This window comes from Alexandromys fortis, unplaced genomic scaffold, assembly GCF_014885135.2.
Source record: "Alexandromys fortis isolate MF-2015 unplaced genomic scaffold, M_Fortis_MF-2015_v1.1 scaffold_233, whole genome shotgun sequence".
NCBI lineage: Eukaryota > Metazoa > Chordata > Mammalia > Rodentia > Cricetidae > Alexandromys > Alexandromys fortis.
Window position 1 is genome coordinate 1,117,371 of NW_026068146.1, and position 19,621 is coordinate 1,136,991.

Consider the following 19,621-nt stretch of genomic DNA (forward strand, 5'->3'; position numbering starts at 1 on the left):
AATAATTAAAAAAAAAACACTAAAACAAAAAAAGCTAACAGAAGAGTATTTACCAATGTGCTGAGCACTGGAGTGCTTGACAATTCTTCTCAAACAAAAATTGTTTCTTTTATTTCTCAAACAATATGATATATGATCTCCACTTTATCTTAGCCAAAAGGCTAAAAAGCAATTATCATATTACCTCTATTTTACATATAAGGAAACTAAATCAGTAAGCTAAGTAACTTGTCCACAAATCACACAGCTCTGAAGAAATACAGGTTTTGATCCTTTCATCTTAAGCATTATGCCACACTGCCTAACAAAGGGGCCAAGTTCTATATTTGCTTTGTTGTTTGCAAACACTTCCTTACATAACGCAGGTGTTTATTAGCTAGCTAATCCAGTGGTTCTCAACCTGTGGGTCTTGACCCCTTTGGAGTTGACCGGCCCTTTCACAGGAGCAGCCTAACACTATCATAAAACACAGATATTTACATTACAATTCATAACAGTAGCAAATTACAGTTATGAAATAGCAACAAAAATAATTTTATGGCTGGGCGTCACCACAACATGAGGAACTGTATTAAAGGGCAGCAGCATTAGGAAATCTGAAAACCACTGATTTAATTTAATTCAAAGAAAATGAAATTTTTATAACAAAAACATCGAAACAAACAGCATCTTGAATACACGCATTTCTCTAGATTTAACATAAAAAACTAACATTTTATGTATTGTTTTAAGAAGAAAGGGCCATTTCAAGTAAAAACAAATATGGCTTATACAATCATACAAAAAGAAAAGTTAGAGCCGGGCGATGGTGGCGCACACTCGGGAGGCAGAGGCAGGAGGATCTCTGTGAGTTCAAGGCCAGCCTGGTCTACAAGAGCTAGTTCCAGCACAGGCTCCAAAGCTACAGAGAAACTCTGTCTCGAAAAACCAAATAAAAGAAAAAAAAAAAAAGAAAAAAAAGAAAAGTCAGAACTGAGTGTGGTGGCTCACGCCTTTAATCCCAGCACTTGGGAGACAGATCTGAAGGATCTATCCAGAGTGAGTTTCAGGACAGCGAAAGCTGTTACACAGAGGAACCCTTGGGGCCATTTGGGGAGGAGGATGAAAAAGGAGAAAAATAAAAGAAAAAAATTATTTTAACCAAGTACACTGAAGTGCATAACTTTTTAGACCTTCATTTTCTTGGGGGAAAGGAAAGGTAAAACCAAAGAAACATCTACTAAAACTAACTGTTCTTGGTTTTGATTCTTTTTCTTTTCTGTAACAGTATTATTAACTAACTAAACTACAAAATAGTCTTAAATGAGTACATATACACCAACATGCTCAGTAACAACTAAGTTTTACTTCACTGATTTTATCAATTATACTAAGTTCTTTGTTAGGCAAGACCATTTTCGAAGTTTTCTTAAAGCCTCGAGGTAATTCAGCAAAGATTAAAGAGTTTGATAATGAAAATATGAATGGGAAGAAAATCCTAGGATAATAAAATTCCTAAGGAAAGGAATGAACACAGTCATAAAGTCCTTATTGAGAAGTACAATATACTAAAAACACCTTAAAAGTGGATATACACAACACTAAGTAGAATGGAAATTTGCCAGGTAAGAAGGCCTCACTCAGTAGGGCTGGAGAGATGGCTCAGAGGTTAAGAGCAGTGGCTGCTCTTCCAGAGGTCCTAAGTTCAAGTCCCAGCAACCAAATGGTGGCTCAAAACTATCTAAGAAGATCTGGTGCCCTCTTCTGGCCCACAGGCAAATATGCAGGCAGAACACTGTAGGCATAATATATAAATCCTTAAAAAAAAAAAAAGGCCTCAGTACCTATTAAGACAGGTGATGAAAAGCACAATAGCACAATCTTAGATTCAGACTGCTTGATTGAGCCACTTACTAACTATATAACTTTGGCCAAGTTAATTTAACTTCAAACCTTAGGTTCCTCATCTAATGAATGGATAAATAACAGTACTTACCTCATAACAATGTTCTGAGGACTAAATTAACCAGTATCTGTTAATGCTTAAACCTGGTTGGAATATATTAAACGTGTAATATAAATTATATACTGACAGAGCTTTCACTAAGCAAGTCACAAGTCTACCTACAAATCTGCCCTATAGAAGTAATAGGGTAAATACACAGAAATATAGGATTACAATGTCCCAATAAGACATCATTTGTAATGAAAAGACTAATTTCATAAAAGAAAATGGTAATTTTAAGTGTCTAACAAGAAGCTAAAGTTTGTTTATTCAATGGAAAATGATTCTGTAGGTTTGTATTTACCAGTATGTAAAATGCGACATTTTACAGATTATGTAAAGACAAGATAGAAAAAAATGTTTAATATGGTTCCATATTCATTTAAATAAAGAGATATATATGTTAGAACCTACATCTGTATTTTCCATACTTTATACATTCAAAATAAAAAGGAGCAAAAAGAATCACTGAATTAAGTGACGAACAATAGGTCATTTTAATGCCTCTTAAGAGTTTAAAAAAAAATGTTTTGGATATTCTTAAGTCTTAATAGCATCATGATGAAATAGATCTACAGAGCAATAAAAGCATTATATAATGAATGCTTCACTTTAAGAATTTCATGGTTTAATGCCCTTAGTGGCAAGAGAGGTAAAGAAATGACTATCATTAGCTCATAAGCCATGAGATAACAAGACAATAAAGACCTCAGTCTGCTTATCATTTCCACTGGGGAAAAAAACAGTAATTATAAGAAACAATACAAAGAAAACTAATTGAATGGTCTGAAAAAAGGAATAAATAATAGCTTTTCCTACAAATTTCAGAATATACAGAGGTATTAAAAAGAACCCAATACAAGTATTTTTAGGAACTTATTGTACTAGGAATTAACAGAAAATCTATATTAACAATAGCAAATCAAATGATAGTATATAATTATTACCTCTATACTAAAATAACCTCTGTCCACATAATCACCAAGAAAAAGGTATCGTGTATTAGCAGGTGATCCTCCTACTTCAAAAAGTTTCATCAGATCAAAAAATTGGCCATGGATGTCACCACACACTGAAACAAGAAGATTATTAGATATGAAAAAAAGCCTCTGAATTAACAAATATTACTTAAACTCTAACTGCTGTAACATGAGATATTGTAATTGCTATCAAGAAATAATCTGAAGAGTGGCCCAAGAAAGAGTCATCATAGAGATGATATTTAACCAAGTGCTCATGTGCTCAAGATCTAAAACAAGATGTAACAAAAGTAACAAGATATGTCAGTAATGAATTTTTCATGTAAATTTATAAGGCTCCTTTTTTAGAAGCTAAGTAAGCACTTCACAGGATGACAAGATTATATTGCTAGTAATAAAACTCCCATTTCAACTTAGTACTTTTCAATGACCTTAAAATGATCACATAAAGATTCTGATTAATATCAAGGTATTTGCCACTAGTAATTAAGAGCAAAGTAAATACTGAATCAAACTGAAGTATGGCCAATACAACTGATGAAACCTTCATAAAAGCCTATTAGACTAGCCTCATGTATGCTTATTAAAAACAAAAACTTAAAATACAGACCCATAAAATCAAGACAATGTCCATTTAATATCAATCAGTATATAATGTGATTGAAAAAAAAATAGCTTTATCTCCAATCAACTAAATACTGGTTTAATAACATCCAAAACACAAGTTTACCTGTAATTGGAGCTTCTACTTCTATCATGGTTTTCTCCCGCCGCAGTATGGCAGCACCCTCATTGATAATTCTAAGTGCAATTTCTTCATCTACCCGACCTTCTTTAACCAGGTGGTTCTTCAGAACATCAACCCTGGGTATCCCATCCATATCAAATACTTCTTCAGATGTCAACCGATGAGTTGGGGGGAAAGGGACAGCTGCATATTTTTAAATGAACACAAAATAAGTAACAAAATATTAACAAAGAAACTAATTGGATTTAGGTAAATAAAACTGAAAATAAATTTCATAAATATTCAAAGAGGTTTTCTTCATTTAATAGATATGTTAATTTAATCAAAAAATTTTCTTAAAGAATGATCAAATAACACTACTCTGTGTGATTTTGAGATGAAACCCAGGTCCTACACACACACATACATACATACATACACAAACACACACACCCTTTTTTTTTTTAAGGGTCTCACTATATAGTCCTGGTTCTCCTGGAATTCACTATGTAGACCAGGCTGGTCATGAACTCAGAGAGATCCACCTGCCTCTACCTCCTGAGTGCTGGAATTACAGGTGTTCCTCCAAACCCAGCTTTTATAGTTCTTTAGGTCTATAAAATCTGAGGTCAGCCTAGGCTACTGAGGACTTGTCTCAAAATTAAATAAGTAAGCAGACAAACAAGTATAAATGAAGGAAGCTACCTAGCTAAAGACCTGGGCTCATGGTAGAGTGCTTGTCTCACAAGAAAGGCCTTAGATTCAACCCCTAGTGGTGGGGGGGGGAGGTAATAATAAACTATATGTAAGAACATGTTCTTTGTTGAAAATAGTAGGAGAATTGATTTGAAAAAAAAATTCAAGATAACTAAAGATTTTCTTTACCACAATACATTCAGTCAGAACTCATATTATAAAATATAATTACTACATAAACCTGAATAGAAATAAAGTGCAAGCATAAGACAATCTTCCATGCCATTTTTAAAACAAATATTATAGTGTGTATGTGTCTACATCTGCAGTTTTCAACCTGAGGGTCGAGACTTTGGGGTCAAATGACTCTTTCACTGGGGTCACCTACAACCATCAGGAAAACAATTTTTTTTTCATTATGATTCATAAAAGTAGCAAACGTACAGTAATGAAGTAGCAAGAAAAGTAATTTTATGGTTGGGGTCACCACAACATGAGGAACTGTATTAAAGGGTCACAGCATTAGGAAGGTTGAGAACCACTGGTCTGCATGATGTATTGAGTGACTATGCCACAAAATGTGTGGAGGTTGGAAGACAAATTTAATTTGTAGGTTGGTTTTTCACTTCCATCTATACATGGGTTCCAGAATCAAACTCAGACTACCAGGGTGGGGCAGTAAGTGTCTTTACCTTTACCTTTGCAAGTTCATCTTGCATGTTCTTAATACAAACATAAAAACAATGTTTTCTCGACAACTTTAATATGATCTTTTAGGGATGTAGATAAAACTAAAGCCAAATGTTTATCTATGTAATTTAACTTACTTTACTGCCCACTGGGTTCTGGGGAAGGAATTCAGGTACTCAAGCATTCTACTAATTGAGCCACTTGCCTAAACATACAGAGTACTATTTTTAAAATCCAAGCATCAATATTCCATTTCAGATTGGCTTCACTATATAAAACCGAAATTATTTTATGTGTTTGAGTATTCTATCTGCATATATGTATGTATATGTACCATATGCATGTCTGGTGTTCTAAGAAGTCAGAAGAGGGGCATCTGATTACCTGGACCTGGAGTTATGAATGGCTGTGAACCACCATGTGAGTGCGGGAACTAAACACAGGTCCTCTGTAAGAGCAGCAAATGCTCTTAACCACTCTGCTGATTTCTATCCATCTCTAAAATTCAAATTACTTTATCATAATATAGAGGTCCTTCATGACGAAATACCTACCTATATTTTACTCTTATCTTTTACCACTACCTTATATTCTGAAATATTCTGTTTCAGACATTAACTTGCTTTTATTTCTTAAATTACATTAATTTAAAAACTATTTTAGTCAGGCATGGTAGTGTGGAGAACAGTGCTCAGGAGACAGGGGCAGGTATGTCTCTGAGTTTGAGCAGCAAGGTACAAGCCAGCCAAGCTACACAGTGACAATCTGTTCCAATCGACAGACAGACCAACGGTTGATTTACTTTGCATGTCGTTTTGGGTATATAATCTCACCTTATGTTGGAGGAATTGAGACAAGGTCTCACACTAGCTCAGACTCATCTGGAATTCACTATGCCCACGCTGATCTTAACTTCCACAATCTTCCACCTTAGCTTCTCACACCCAGGTACAATAGGATGTTTTATGCAGGAAACACCTCGTTCTGTTAGTCCTTGTCTTTAAATCTCATTTAGTGTTTCATTCTTGGAAATTTTTATAATACTCCCAGCCTACATTAACAGTACCTTTTATTTTTGGGGTCAGATAACACAGGACATGGCAAATACTTTTATTACAACTTGCATCGTTAAATGCCTATCTTCAAAGTAATGGGGTTATGTCATTTATCTCTATATATCAAATGATCCACAATATACACAGCTTATTCAACTATTAGTATGTGGTAGTTTCTAATATACTCATGTATCTTAAGACCAATTTATGTAGCAGTGCCAATTTATCATTTAGTCTATAAAATGTTTTCCAATACACAGTCTCGCATGATTTTCAGAGATATCTTGTGTGATCAGATAGAATTCATCTTCATTTCATCAATGGACTCAGAGATGTTAAGTAGCTTCTCAAGGTGCAGAGCCATAGCTCAAACTAGGTCAAAAATGATGCTGCAGGATCATCTGTTTTTATATCAACATAATGCCAAAATCATTTGACCTAAGGGATCATCAAAAGGCTCCTCAGGCAGGAACACTGGTGCATAACTGTTACACTAGCACTTAGGAGGTGAAGGCAGGAGGAATAAGAATTGAAGGCCAGCCTGAGCTCTGGGAGATTCCATCACAAAAACCAAACCAAACCAAGGCTCATCAGTCTGATGTAGAACTATGGAGTAGTCACATGACCTAAGGAAAGATTCATTCATACAATAGCATTATTTTCAAATTTGCAAAGCATCCCTGGGATGAATTAATTGTGGTTGTTATTTAAGTATCCCTTCATCAAATTTTGTTTCCTTCTTTGTTGTTTTTGTCATGGTATCACTACTGCCCATCACTTAGATTTAAATTTTTGTGGAGATTTCCCCTTTTAGGAATTTTAGACTTTTTTAAAAGATTCATTATTTTTGTATATTTTAATTATTTTAGATTTATGAGTGCTTATCTGCATGTATATACGTGTGCATGCCTGATACCTATGAAGATCAGAAAAGAATGTTATATTCCCTGGAACTTGAATCCTGGATGGATGTTAACCATTAGGTGGGTGCTAGGAACTAAACCAGTCTTCTGCAAAAGTAAGAAGTAACAAGTGTTCTTAACCACCGAACCATCTCTCTAGTCATATTTTTATTTTATAAGTGTGGACCTGAGTCCACATGTGTGTGGATATCCATGGAGGCCAGAAAAGGGCATCAGAACCACCAGAACTGGAGTGACAGGTGGTTGTTAAGCCACTGGATGTGAGCACAGAGAATTAAACTCAGGATCTTTGCAGGACAATGGCTCTTAATCATCCGGCCACTGTTCCAACATGACTCCAAGTCTTTATGATTATTCAAATCTTTCTATTTTCTTACATCTTCATTGCTGAATTTCCTGAAATGTGTCAATACACGCTCAATTTCTTATCTAAGTTCTACTTGAAAACTTCAATTCTACTATTCATTCTCAATAGAACAAAGCACAGCCAAATTACCTAGCTCAAAATTTTATGTAGTTTTATTTTTGTTTTAGTTTTCTTTGAGATAGTTTTTCCAATTTAGTTCAGGTTGAGGCAGAATTTAAGAGCCCTACCATATGTTTGGAAGGTCTCTCTACCACCATGAATACTATACTCAAACCTGGGTTATCAGGCTTACACCGAAATGCTTTACTTCCTGAATCATTCCACCCCCACCCCCCACCTTATATTCTGAATCATGGTCTCTCACTAAATCTGGAGTCGACTGATGCTGCTAGACTAACCAACCAATGGTCTCTGCCTCCCCATGAGGCCCTGGCTTTAAAGTGGATACTGAGGATCTGAACACAAGTCCTCATGATTGTACCACAGGCACTTTACTGAGTAACCTGAATCAGGGTCTTTCTCAATGTGACCATTATCAGTCTTTAACAAATAACTGCAGTCTGTACTTCCAACTCTAACTGTTCAATCCATAAAGCAAATGCAGTCTTTTTGTTGTTGTTGTTTTGTTTTTGTTTTTCAAGACAGGGTTTCTCGGTAGCAAAATTTAGTCTTATTATCCCTTAGTGTTGTTTATCTGTTTCATTCCCATTCTCCATCATTTATCCAATATCTATCTACCTCCTACTACTATTAAGCATAATCAGACCTGGTTTTTTTCTTCCCTTTAATTGATGCTTTGGTCATCCATTTCTTGTACTACTCTACTAACATAACTAAAGCTAATTAAAGCTTCTGCCTCCTTTAATAATTTGCTCCACACAATCTCATCAGTTAGCTTTCAAAACAATAACATTACTATTCTACTTTAAAATCTTCAAAAAACAGTAACAATGATGGCTACCATTGATTCAGTACTGGCCACATGTCAGGCCAGGTACTATGGGACATACTATACACATACTATCTTCATTAATATGCCAGAAACTCTGTAATAAGACCATATTAACTCTAGTTCTTAGACCTTGAATGTTAAGAACATGTCTACATGAGGTTATTCAGTGGTAGAGATAGTTTTCAACACCAGGAAGTCTAATTCTAACTACAGCTTGCATCCTTAATCATCCAGAGGTTTGCCTCCTGTTACAATCTTAAATTTCATTTCAGCTTTTCAACTTGAAACACAAAGTTCCCAGCATTTGAGAGGCAAAGGCAGGTGGATCTCTGTGAGTTCAAGGCCAGCCTGGTCTACAAGACCTAGTTCCAGGATAGGCTCCAAAGCTACAGAGAAACCTATCTCGAAAAAAAAAACAACAACACACACACACACACACAAAGGCTCTTTTCCAACTTTATCTGCCATTCCTTGCTAAACACCTTACATATTACTACCATGCTTTAAAAAAAAAAAAAACTCTATACTTTTCTGTTTTCTCTATTCCATTCCCACTCACCTTTCAAGGAGTACCTCTAAACATTAACACTTAGTGATGCTTTTCCTTTAACTTTAGATTATTGTTAGATCCCTTTGTCATTCTAACAGCACTTTGTTTCTAACGTGCAGTATTTATTTAAACTGTCACCCCACTATACTAACCACACTAAGACTGTATCTTAGTATTTTAAAATAGGGTCTCATATATCACAGACTGGCCTCAAATTCCCTACATAGCCAAAGATGTACTTGAACTTCTGATACTCCCGACTCAACTTCCCAAATACTAAGATTACAGGGATGTGTCACTAGGCCTGATTTATGTGGTACTGGAGATGAAACTTGAGGCTCCTGCATGCTAAGCAGGCATACTACCAACTGAATTACATCCTTCAAAAAAAAAAAAAAAACCTAGTAAAATGCCTGGTACAGAGCATGTATACAACAAATGTTGCACAAATAAACAACCCTATCTTATTTCAATCCTGCCCATCCCTCAAGACTTCATTTCTCTTATTAATATATATCTATCTCCCATAAGAAGAGTGTAGTGGCACACATTTTTAACTCCAGCACTGGGGACGGACGTAGATGCAGGCAGATAGATGATCTGAGTTCAGGGCCAATCTGGTCCTTGAGGGGCTACATAGTGAGACTCTGTCTTTTAAAAAAAAAAAAAAAAAGAGCACTGCCAGTGGACATTACTACCTAATTTGAACGGAGACAACTTGCTAGTTCTGCAATAAATATTAACCATATCCATACTCAAAGAAATTTATTAACTTTTTGTGAGTACTGATATTCCCAAAGATCAAGGTATTACCTCTTTTTATTCTTTTAATTTTATTGATTTATTATATACAGTGTTCCACCTGTGTGTATGTCTGCATGTCAGAAGAGGGCACCATTATGGATGATTGTGAGCTACCATGTGGTTGCTGGGAACTGAACTCAGGACCTCAAAAGCCAGTGCTCTTAAGCTCTGAGCCATCCCTCCAGCTCCAAGACTTTATCTTTTACAATGCCACTCTTTTTATAGGTTATGAAGCATAAACAATTACTACTTCATAACTTTGTTTTTCAAGACAGGGTTTCTCTATGTAGCCCTGGTTGTCCTGGAACTGGCTCTGTAGACCAGGCTGGCCTTGAACTCAGAGACTCACCTACCTTTGCCTCCTAAATACTAGGATAAAAAGCATGTACCAACAACATCCAGCTTATAACTCTGACGTCCTAAAATAAATTTTATGTATAATCAATCAAATAATTAGCTCAATTATCTCACCTCTAAATATAAATTAACATTTTTATGAAGTCATATGACTGACACTAAAACACATTTAATACATCAAGGTTCTTTTCACCAAAATTTCCCTTATAATCCTTGCTTATTCATTCAATAGCTCTGGCTTTTAGCTCTCTACTGAGCAATTGAATTTCCTTCTTGGCATTTTTCTTATAACTTACTACCATAGTCCTTTCTCTTCTCTTTTAAACACACACATAAGTTAATGGTCTCTGTTCCTTTGCTTTTTCTAGGACACATAGTACTAAAAAATTATCTTAGTATGGGTTAAAATTTTAATGGGTAAAAAGAAGAAAAATCATTTTAAGGAGTTATCTTTATGCAAGATATTTTGTAAACAAAACTAACATTCAAACTGCTTTTAAAATATTAAACCTGTGAGCAACAATAAAATCATTATGTGATTCTCAAGATATGAATCATTTGCAAATCTCTGGCAACAACTGAACAACTCTAATAAAGGTACTGGAAATAGTCTGGCAAATGATCTCAGACTTATAAGCAGAGGAACCTAAATGAATAAAGCTGCCCATTAAAAAAGAAATACATTTAAAACAAAATACACTTTAGCATTTTCACTCAATATGAGAATGTGATAATTTATGACTAATGAAACTAGAAAACTGGAGGGAAATGTTGAATATAAAAAATCAATTGTTGTCAGGAATGGGTAGTACACCCTGCACACCCACCACTTCGTGAAAGCAGGAAGATAAGTTCAAGGCCACTCTCAGCTAAATAATCAACTTTGAGGTCAACCTCTTGTCTCAAAAAAAAAAAAAAAAAAAAAATAGGGAGCTATGTGAAATGCCTAAGCAGGTACAGACACTTGCCATCAATCAAGTCAGACGTAACTAGAGTTGAACTGCTAGGACCCACATGGTAGAAAGAGAACTGACACCCACATGAATGCCACATTGACTGCAAACTTAGAAAGTACAGTCATTTTTTCTTTAAAAACCAAAGAGAGCCTTACAGTGGTGGCACACACCTTTACTCACAGCAGAGGCAGGAAGATCTCTGTGAGTTCAAGGCCAGCCTGGTCTACAAACAAGTTGCAGAACAGCTAGAGTTCTTACACAAAGTAATCTTATCTCAAAAAAAAAAAAAAAAAGAAAACCTAGAAAAAACTAAAAGGAAAAACTTTTACATTGTTTTCTTTAAAAACCAAAGAGAGCCTTACAGTGGTGGCACACACCTTTACTCACAGCAGAGGCAGGAAGATCTCTGTGAGTTCAAGGCCAGCCTGGNAAAACAACACACACACACACACACACACACACACACACACACACACACAAAGGCTCTTTTCCAACTTTATCTGCCATTCCTTGCTAAACACCTTACATATTACTACCATGCTTTAAAAAAAAAAAAAACTCTATACTTTTCTGTTTTCTCTATTCCATTCCCACTCACCTTTCAAGGAGTACCTCTAAACATTAACACTTAGTGATGCTTTTCCTTTAACTTTAGATTATTGTTAGATCCCTTTGTCATTCTAACAGCACTTTGTTTCTAACGTGCAGTATTTATTTAAACTGTCACCCCACTATACTAACCACACTAAGACTGTATCTTAGTATTTTAAAATAGGGTCTCATATATCACAGACTGGCCTCAAATTCCCTACATAGCCAAAGATGTACTTGAACTTCTGATACTCCCGACTCAACTTCCCAAATACTAAGATTACAGGGATGTGTCACTAGGCCTGATTTATGTGGTACTGGAGATGAAACTTGAGGCTCCTGCATGCTAAGCAGGCATACTACCAACTGAATTACATCCTTCAAAAAAAAAAAAAAAACCTAGTAAAATGCCTGGTACAGAGCATGTATACAACAAATGTTGCACAAATAAACAACCCTATCTTATTTCAATCCTGCCCATCCCTCAAGACTTCATTTCTCTTATTAATATATATCTATCTCCCATAAGAAGAGTGTAGTGGCACACATTTTTAACTCCAGCACTGGGGACGGACGTAGATGCAGGCAGATAGATGATCTGAGTTCAGGGCCAATCTGGTCCTTGAGGGGCTACATAGTGAGACTCTGTCTTTTAAAAAAAAAAAAAAAAAGAGCACTGCCAGTGGACATTACTACCTAATTTGAACGGAGACAACTTGCTAGTTCTGCAATAAATATTAACCATATCCATACTCAAAGAAATTTATTAACTTTTTGTGAGTACTGATATTCCCAAAGATCAAGGTATTACCTCTTTTTATTCTTTTAATTTTATTGATTTATTATATACAGTGTTCCACCTGTGTGTATGTCTGCATGTCAGAAGAGGGCACCATTATGGATGATTGTGAGCTACCATGTGGTTGCTGGGAACTGAACTCAGGACCTCAAAAGCCAGTGCTCTTAAGCTCTGAGCCATCCCTCCAGCTCCAAGACTTTATCTTTTACAATGCCACTCTTTTTATAGGTTATGAAGCATAAACAATTACTACTTCATAACTTTGTTTTTCAAGACAGGGTTTCTCTATGTAGCCCTGGTTGTCCTGGAACTGGCTCTGTAGACCAGGCTGGCCTTGAACTCAGAGACTCACCTACCTTTGCCTCCTAAATACTAGGATAAAAAGCATGTACCAACAACATCCAGCTTATAACTCTGACGTCCTAAAATAAATTTTATGTATAATCAATCAAATAATTAGCTCAATTATCTCACCTCTAAATATAAATTAACATTTTTATGAAGTCATATGACTGACACTAAAACACATTTAATACATCAAGGTTCTTTTCACCAAAATTTCCCTTATAATCCTTGCTTATTCATTCAATAGCTCTGGCTTTTAGCTCTCTACTGAGCAATTGAATTTCCTTCTTGGCATTTTTCTTATAACTTACTACCATAGTCCTTTCTCTTCTCTTTTAAACACACACATAAGTTAATGGTCTCTGTTCCTTTGCTTTTTCTAGGACACATAGTACTAAAAAATTATCTTAGTATGGGTTAAAATTTTAATGGGTAAAAAGAAGAAAAATCATTTTAAGGAGTTATCTTTATGCAAGATATTTTGTAAACAAAACTAACATTCAAACTGCTTTTAAAATATTAAACCTGTGAGCAACAATAAAATCATTATGTGATTCTCAAGATATGAATCATTTGCAAATCTCTGGCAACAACTGAACAACTCTAATAAAGGTACTGGAAATAGTCTGGCAAATGATCTCAGACTTATAAGCAGAGGAACCTAAATGAATAAAGCTGCCCATTAAAAAAGAAATACATTTAAAACAAAATACACTTTAGCATTTTCACTCAATATGAGAATGTGATAATTTATGACTAATGAAACTAGAAAACTGGAGGGAAATGTTGAATATAAAAAATCAATTGTTGTCAGGAATGGGTAGTACACCCTGCACACCCACCACTTCGTGAAAGCAGGAAGATAAGTTCAAGGCCACTCTCAGCTAAATAATCAACTTTGAGGTCAACCTCTTGTCTCAAAAAAAAAAAAAAAAAAAAAATAGGGAGCTATGTGAAATGCCTAAGCAGGTACAGACACTTGCCATCAATCAAGTCAGACGTAACTAGAGTTGAACTGCTAGGACCCACATGGTAGAAAGAGAACTGACACCCACATGAATGCCACATTGACTGCAAACTTAGAAAGTACAGTCATTTTTTCTTTAAAAACCAAAGAGAGCCTTACAGTGGTGGCACACACCTTTACTCACAGCAGAGGCAGGAAGATCTCTGTGAGTTCAAGGCCAGCCTGGTCTACAAACAAGTTGCAGAACAGCTAGAGTTCTTACACAAAGTAATCTTATCTCAAAAAAAAAAAAAAAAAGAAAAAATAAAAAAAACTAAAAGGAAAAACTTTTACATTGTGGGTGCTAAAATGTATATAAATCTAAACACTACTCTCTATGGGATAAAGGTGAATTTCATGTTATGATAACAGAACTGATCAAGTCAGTGACATTTTAGCTTTAAGTTTATGTAACAAAACATGCACAATTTATTGAGAAAATGTAACTGGACAAAATTAGGTTAAGTAAATCTGTGAGGAGTGAAAAATATTCCTAAATCAGAATTTTACGTTTCAATTACACCATTTTACTGATATGGCAATAAAGTACATTTCTCCTAGTTTGTTTCCATTTTTTCTCTTTTTTGTTAAGCCTGCATTCTATTAAATGTATTCTACTTATTTATTGCACATGTATGTATATGTATTTGTGTGGAGGTCAGAGATCAACTTTAAAGAGAAATTGATTCTCTGCTTCTTACCCATACCTTCGTCATTAGGCTTGGCAGCAAGTACCTTTACCCAGTACACCATCTCACCAACATGTTTGTTTACATGTTCTTAACAAAAATGTATACAAAAAAAAAAAAAGCAACAGAAGCTTCAGGAACACATTGTGATTTATTTAATATTTTACTTTGGGAATTTCTGAAACATAGTCTCGCTATGTGCCCCAGGCAGGTCTTGAATGAATGATCCTCCTTTCTCAGCCTCCCAAGTGCTGGGATTATGAACATACATGCCATTGTGATTAACCACATCAGGTTAAGAGTTTTAAATGATTCATTTTTATTTTTAGTTATGTGTAAGCATGTGTATGTACGGGAGTATAAGCAAATGAATGCAGCTTCCCACAGGGCAGAAGAGTGAGTGCATCACATCTTTTGAAACTGGAGTTAGAAAGCTGTGGGCTATCTGACACAGACGCTGAGAACAGAACTCTGGTTCTCTGAAAGAGCAGTACATGGGTTAACTACCAGCCTCTGTATTAAATTTTTAAATGAAGAGAGTTTGATTTGAGTCAGTAGCTGGACTACTAGGCTCAGAAACTGAGTAAAACTAACCAGGAAACCATGACCAGTGACAAAGAATTGCTAACAAGTTTAGTAACATGTTCATCATATTTATAAATGAATCACCTATAGTATTAAAAAATCTCCCAAACTTATAAAGTGCATTTCCTAAATGTGACAGTAAACAAAACATTCTATATTCTCCTAAAAACCTACTTACCTGGGACTTAAGATGGCTCAGCAGTTAAGAGCATTCACTGCTTGCTCTTTCAAAGGATCTGAATTGGGTTTCCAACACCCATAAGGCTGCTAAGAGCCTTCTGTAACTGCAGCTCTACAAGATCTGACACCCTCTTCTGGCCCTCTGGGGCATCACACACATGGGTGCAAGTATATAACAGACAGGCAAAATATCCATGCTCATAAAACAAGATAAAAAAAAAAACCTACATGTCCATAAAATAGAGGTCTTTAGAGTAGAAGCACTGAGCCTAAATTTAAAGACAAGGAAAAATTCCAGAGAGTAAGATTTAAACTCAATACTAATGGCAATTCCCCAAACATTCTCATGAAACAGTGTATATAAAAGTTAAAACATTATCCTAAACTTAAATGAAATCTGAGCTTAATTTGTTTTATTTATTTATTTAGAGGCAGGTTTCATTATGTAACTCTGGCTAGCTTGGAATTTGCTATATAGACCAGACTGACCTCAAACTTAATACCAATCTTCCAGCCTCTACCTCCAGAGTGCTAGGATTAAAGACGTGTGCCACTGTAGTATCAGGAATTTTAACAAATTCCACAAGAAAATGAAAGTTGTATCCATTAAGAAGATACAACTACTGCACAAGATATGGTAACCTTAAGCCTCTTAATTGAAAATTTCCAAACAAGCGCCTTTCCCACAGGAAAATGGTTTTAATTTCGAGTCAATAAGCTGTGAATGGCTGTGTCTGGACTCACAGCTCACCCCGGGGCCTTATGCTTGGAATCTCCTTTCAGCTTCAGTAAAGCAGCACAGGAAAATACTGCCACATACAAGATTCACATGAGGACAACACAAATGCATGGCTTGGGAATGTGACTAGCTACTTCAGCTTTTATTCTGGTGAAAAGTATCTGAACGTACAGAAAATATAGTTAAGAAAATGAAGAGGTAGGTCATGTCCTCTAGATCAATCCCCATCCATAAAATTAAAGGATTTGATAGGATCAATGACTGATCTCTCTTCCCTTAAAGAAAAAAAATATTTCTCAGAAAAAGAAGTTCATAAACTATTTGATTCATTCTAATGTCTAACCCAACCCATAAAGGCCTAGGTTCAAAAATGTGTCATTCTTTTAAGAACCGAAAGTGCAGACTGAAAACTTTAAACTTAAAAAAAAACACACACACACACACACACACACAAAGGAGAAAAGGGTTTCTTGTTTTAAAATATTTTAATGGCAAACCATGGTCACAGTTCAAAACTGAGCTTTAAACACTGTGCCAGTATATCTGAGAAGATAAATTTGACAATAAAAACACCTTTAAAGATAAAATAGCATAATCAAAATAACGAAATCTTTATTTTACAGTATCTGTCTACTGACTACAAAGTTCTTACTAACATCCACAGTATTATCTGTGGTTGATGTGCTCTCTCAGAGCTTGGACTCTTAGACTTCTCAACTGCCTCTCCAATTTCTCTATTGTAAATAAATCTGTTTACCTGTGACAATTATCCATTAATTTCTCCCTGGCTGAGAAAGATTGCACTTTTTCGTCTAGAGAGTTATGTCGTGTGGTTAGAGGCGACAGGTAACCCTTTCTAATCAATGTTGACGGCTTTTAAACTACTACTTCTTACAATATGGGAAATTGGCCTTCTTTCTATTATAATATGATTTTCTCCCTGGGTCTGCAGTTAAAAGACTGGACTCCTGGATCACGTCTGGATCCTTCACCCTGGTCCAATCCCATACGGTTTCCCCAATTTCCGCGCTGGGTGGCACCTGAAGAGCGAACGTGAACCCCCTGCGGCAGACGCTCGCTAGACGCTGTCACCGGGGAGCAGGCATGGGCCAGCACCCGGGCGAGCCCGACGGCTCATGGCGACTGCGCACGGCTAAGGGGATCGGGGCCCCTCGGGGCCCGGGCGAGCCGGAGCGCAGCTGTCGCGGAGCAGGAAGCTCACCGCGGGCCCCGCGCCGGTAACGGGCGGCGCAGGAAAGAAAGGGGCTCGCTGCGGCGGGCGGCCCAGAGCCCCGCGTCAGCGACGCCCCGCGCAAAACCCCCCGGCCTGGCCGCAGGGCGAGCGGGAGCCCGGCCCAGCGGGGACCCGCCCAGGGGCCACTCCCCAAGGGAGGCAGCCAGTCACTCGCCCGCCCCGCCGGGCCCGCTCCCGAGGGGACGGGCTCCCGCCCGCCCTCACACCGCGCCTCGCGCCAGGTCCCCAGGGCTTCGGCCACCTCTCACCTTTGACGACGCGGTCGGCCCCGAGAGGAGGCGGCGGGGGCGGGGGCGGGGGCGGCGCGGCCCGGGCCGGCTCAGGGGCGGCCATGCTGGGCCCGGGGCTCGGCTGAATGCCGGGCCGGGCGGGGTTGGGGGCGGGGGCGGCGGCTACCAGAGCCAAGCGGCGGTGCCGCGGAGGAACATGGCGGACCCTCTTTCCCTTCAGAGGGGCTAAGACCGTCATGCACCGCGCGTGCGGGGGCGGGGGCGGGACAGGCTCCAGGGACTTGAGCAAAATTACCGCGCCTACTACCGAAACGAGAGCAGGCCAAGGGATCAGATGAAAATTCCTTGCATGCAGTCTTGACAGTAAAGAGAGGTTTCAGACCAGATTTAGGGGCTGTGAGGGGCTGTGAGGAGTGCAAAGAAGAAAGGACATTTCCCTGGCCCAGGAAGATGAAGAGATGTAGTCAGATCTCAGAATTTCCCACTACTAGACAAATAGATGACAATTTACCAACAAAACCGTAACTGTGTGACTGGAGATAAGAATGAAGGAGTCATTGTAGACTGTAAAAAAGTGGCATTATCATTTAAAATAGAATTTATCCTAGGGAAACTGAGGAAGGCAGGAACTCTGTGAGTTCAAGTCTATAGCCCGGTCTAACCAGTCAGGGCAACAAAGTGAGTGTCTGTCTCAAAAGAAAAGGTGACAGGGGTGTGGTCAGCATATTATTCTGACCCTTGCATTTGGGGTTTGGAAGGGTCAAAAGTATGAAGGCCTTTAAGTTAAGCTGAAAAAGTCTAAGCACCAGTCATGGAAACTGAGGGAATGACATCTTACAGATATTTAAAGAATCTGTAAGGTTCACCTGCATGGCCTCCCTCTTAATTCAAGCAGGGGAAAATTTTTTTATGTGTATGTGTGTACATAAGTATGTATACATATATTTATACCTACATATATTAATTATATATACTCATATATATGAAAAAAGTTGGAAAACAGAGACCACATAGGTAGAAAATTGGAAATTAGTTCCTATATCTTTGTGCGTACATAGAATTTGGGCCGGGACAACTTACATAAACAGATCAAGTTGACCAACATCTATGAGGTCAAGGAACGAGAACAGACTGTTCCTCAGTGATGAGTTACCGCAAGGCGGCACAGATGGTAAAGGCATATGGCACCAAACCATGATGAAAGGAGAAGCTATCCCGACTTAGTCTCTGCCCCTCGGGTGTCCCTCTCACACAGACACAAATTAAATGGGTACATTTTTACAAAGATTGGAAGAGTGTGCATGACAGCAGCAGTGGAGTGGTCAGGGCCAGCGTACCTACTGAGGCCCAAGTGTCTCCTGGCGTAGGATCGTCCCCAATGATGACTGGAGAAGCACTAGAGCAATCTCTTATTTGTGTCAATCAACGGGATAAATAAGGACAGAAAACCCAGTTCCTTTTCTTGCCAGGGAAACCGACAAAACTGTTTTATGTGTATATGTGTTTTGTCTGCACAGATGTGAGTGCACATGTGTTCAGTCCCTACAGAGGTAGTTATAGTCCCTGGTACTGGAGGTAAAGAAGGCTGTGAACTACCAAGTGGTGCTGGGAATCAAACCCAGGTCCAACGGATGAACATCCTGTTCCCTTAATCACTGTGCCATCTCTCCAGGCACTACAAAGTATCTTTTAAAGGAAAGGGAGCTTTGGAAATGTGTCCTGGGTGAAGATAGATCTCATTATCACAGGTGTTCTGACTCTTAAGGGGAAAGAGATGAGTGGGCGATAGGGAGAGAGCAAGGGATAGGAGGCACATCACAAACCTGTAATGTAAAGAGAAAGGGCACCACGAGTGTACTTGTACCAGGAGTATGTCAGATAATTTGAATGCCCAGAAAAATCTCCTTAGTAAGGGGAAGAATAAAGTATGTAATATACTGAGTGTCCAGGCAGGAAAGGGATAGGAAACATGCTAACAGCCATAACAAAAGGAAAAATACTCTTATTTAAGGCTATCTTGACTGCAACAGTTAACTATGTATTTTTCAGCTCCTCTTTGGTTATTCATTTTTACTTGGTCAAAAGCCATTTTATATAAATGTCCAGACCTCCCGATCCCAGAAGAAAAGAGTAAGAACATACAAAAGTGAAGGACAAGAGA

General features: G+C 37.7%; 1 protein-coding gene across 5 annotated transcripts in view; it reads right to left on the reverse strand.

Annotated features, from left to right (window-relative positions):
* Ppp3cb (protein phosphatase 3 catalytic subunit beta) overlaps positions 1-17,678 on the reverse strand; it is a 47,765-nt gene extending 30,087 nt beyond the window's left edge. For all 5 annotated transcript variants that reach the window (XM_050126952.1, XM_050126954.1, XM_050126951.1 and 2 more), the window contains exons 1-3: positions 17,479-17,678; positions 3,695-3,895; positions 2,932-3,056 (exon numbers count right to left, since the gene is read on the reverse strand). In XM_050126952.1, the coding sequence (XP_049982909.1) occupies positions 2,932-3,056; positions 3,695-3,895; positions 17,479-17,563 (411 nt within the window). In that variant the 5' untranslated portion in view covers positions 17,564-17,678. The remainder of the gene's footprint in view (positions 1-2,931; positions 3,057-3,694; positions 3,896-17,478) is intronic.
* Between the last annotated feature and the right edge of the window lie 1,943 nt (positions 17,679-19,621).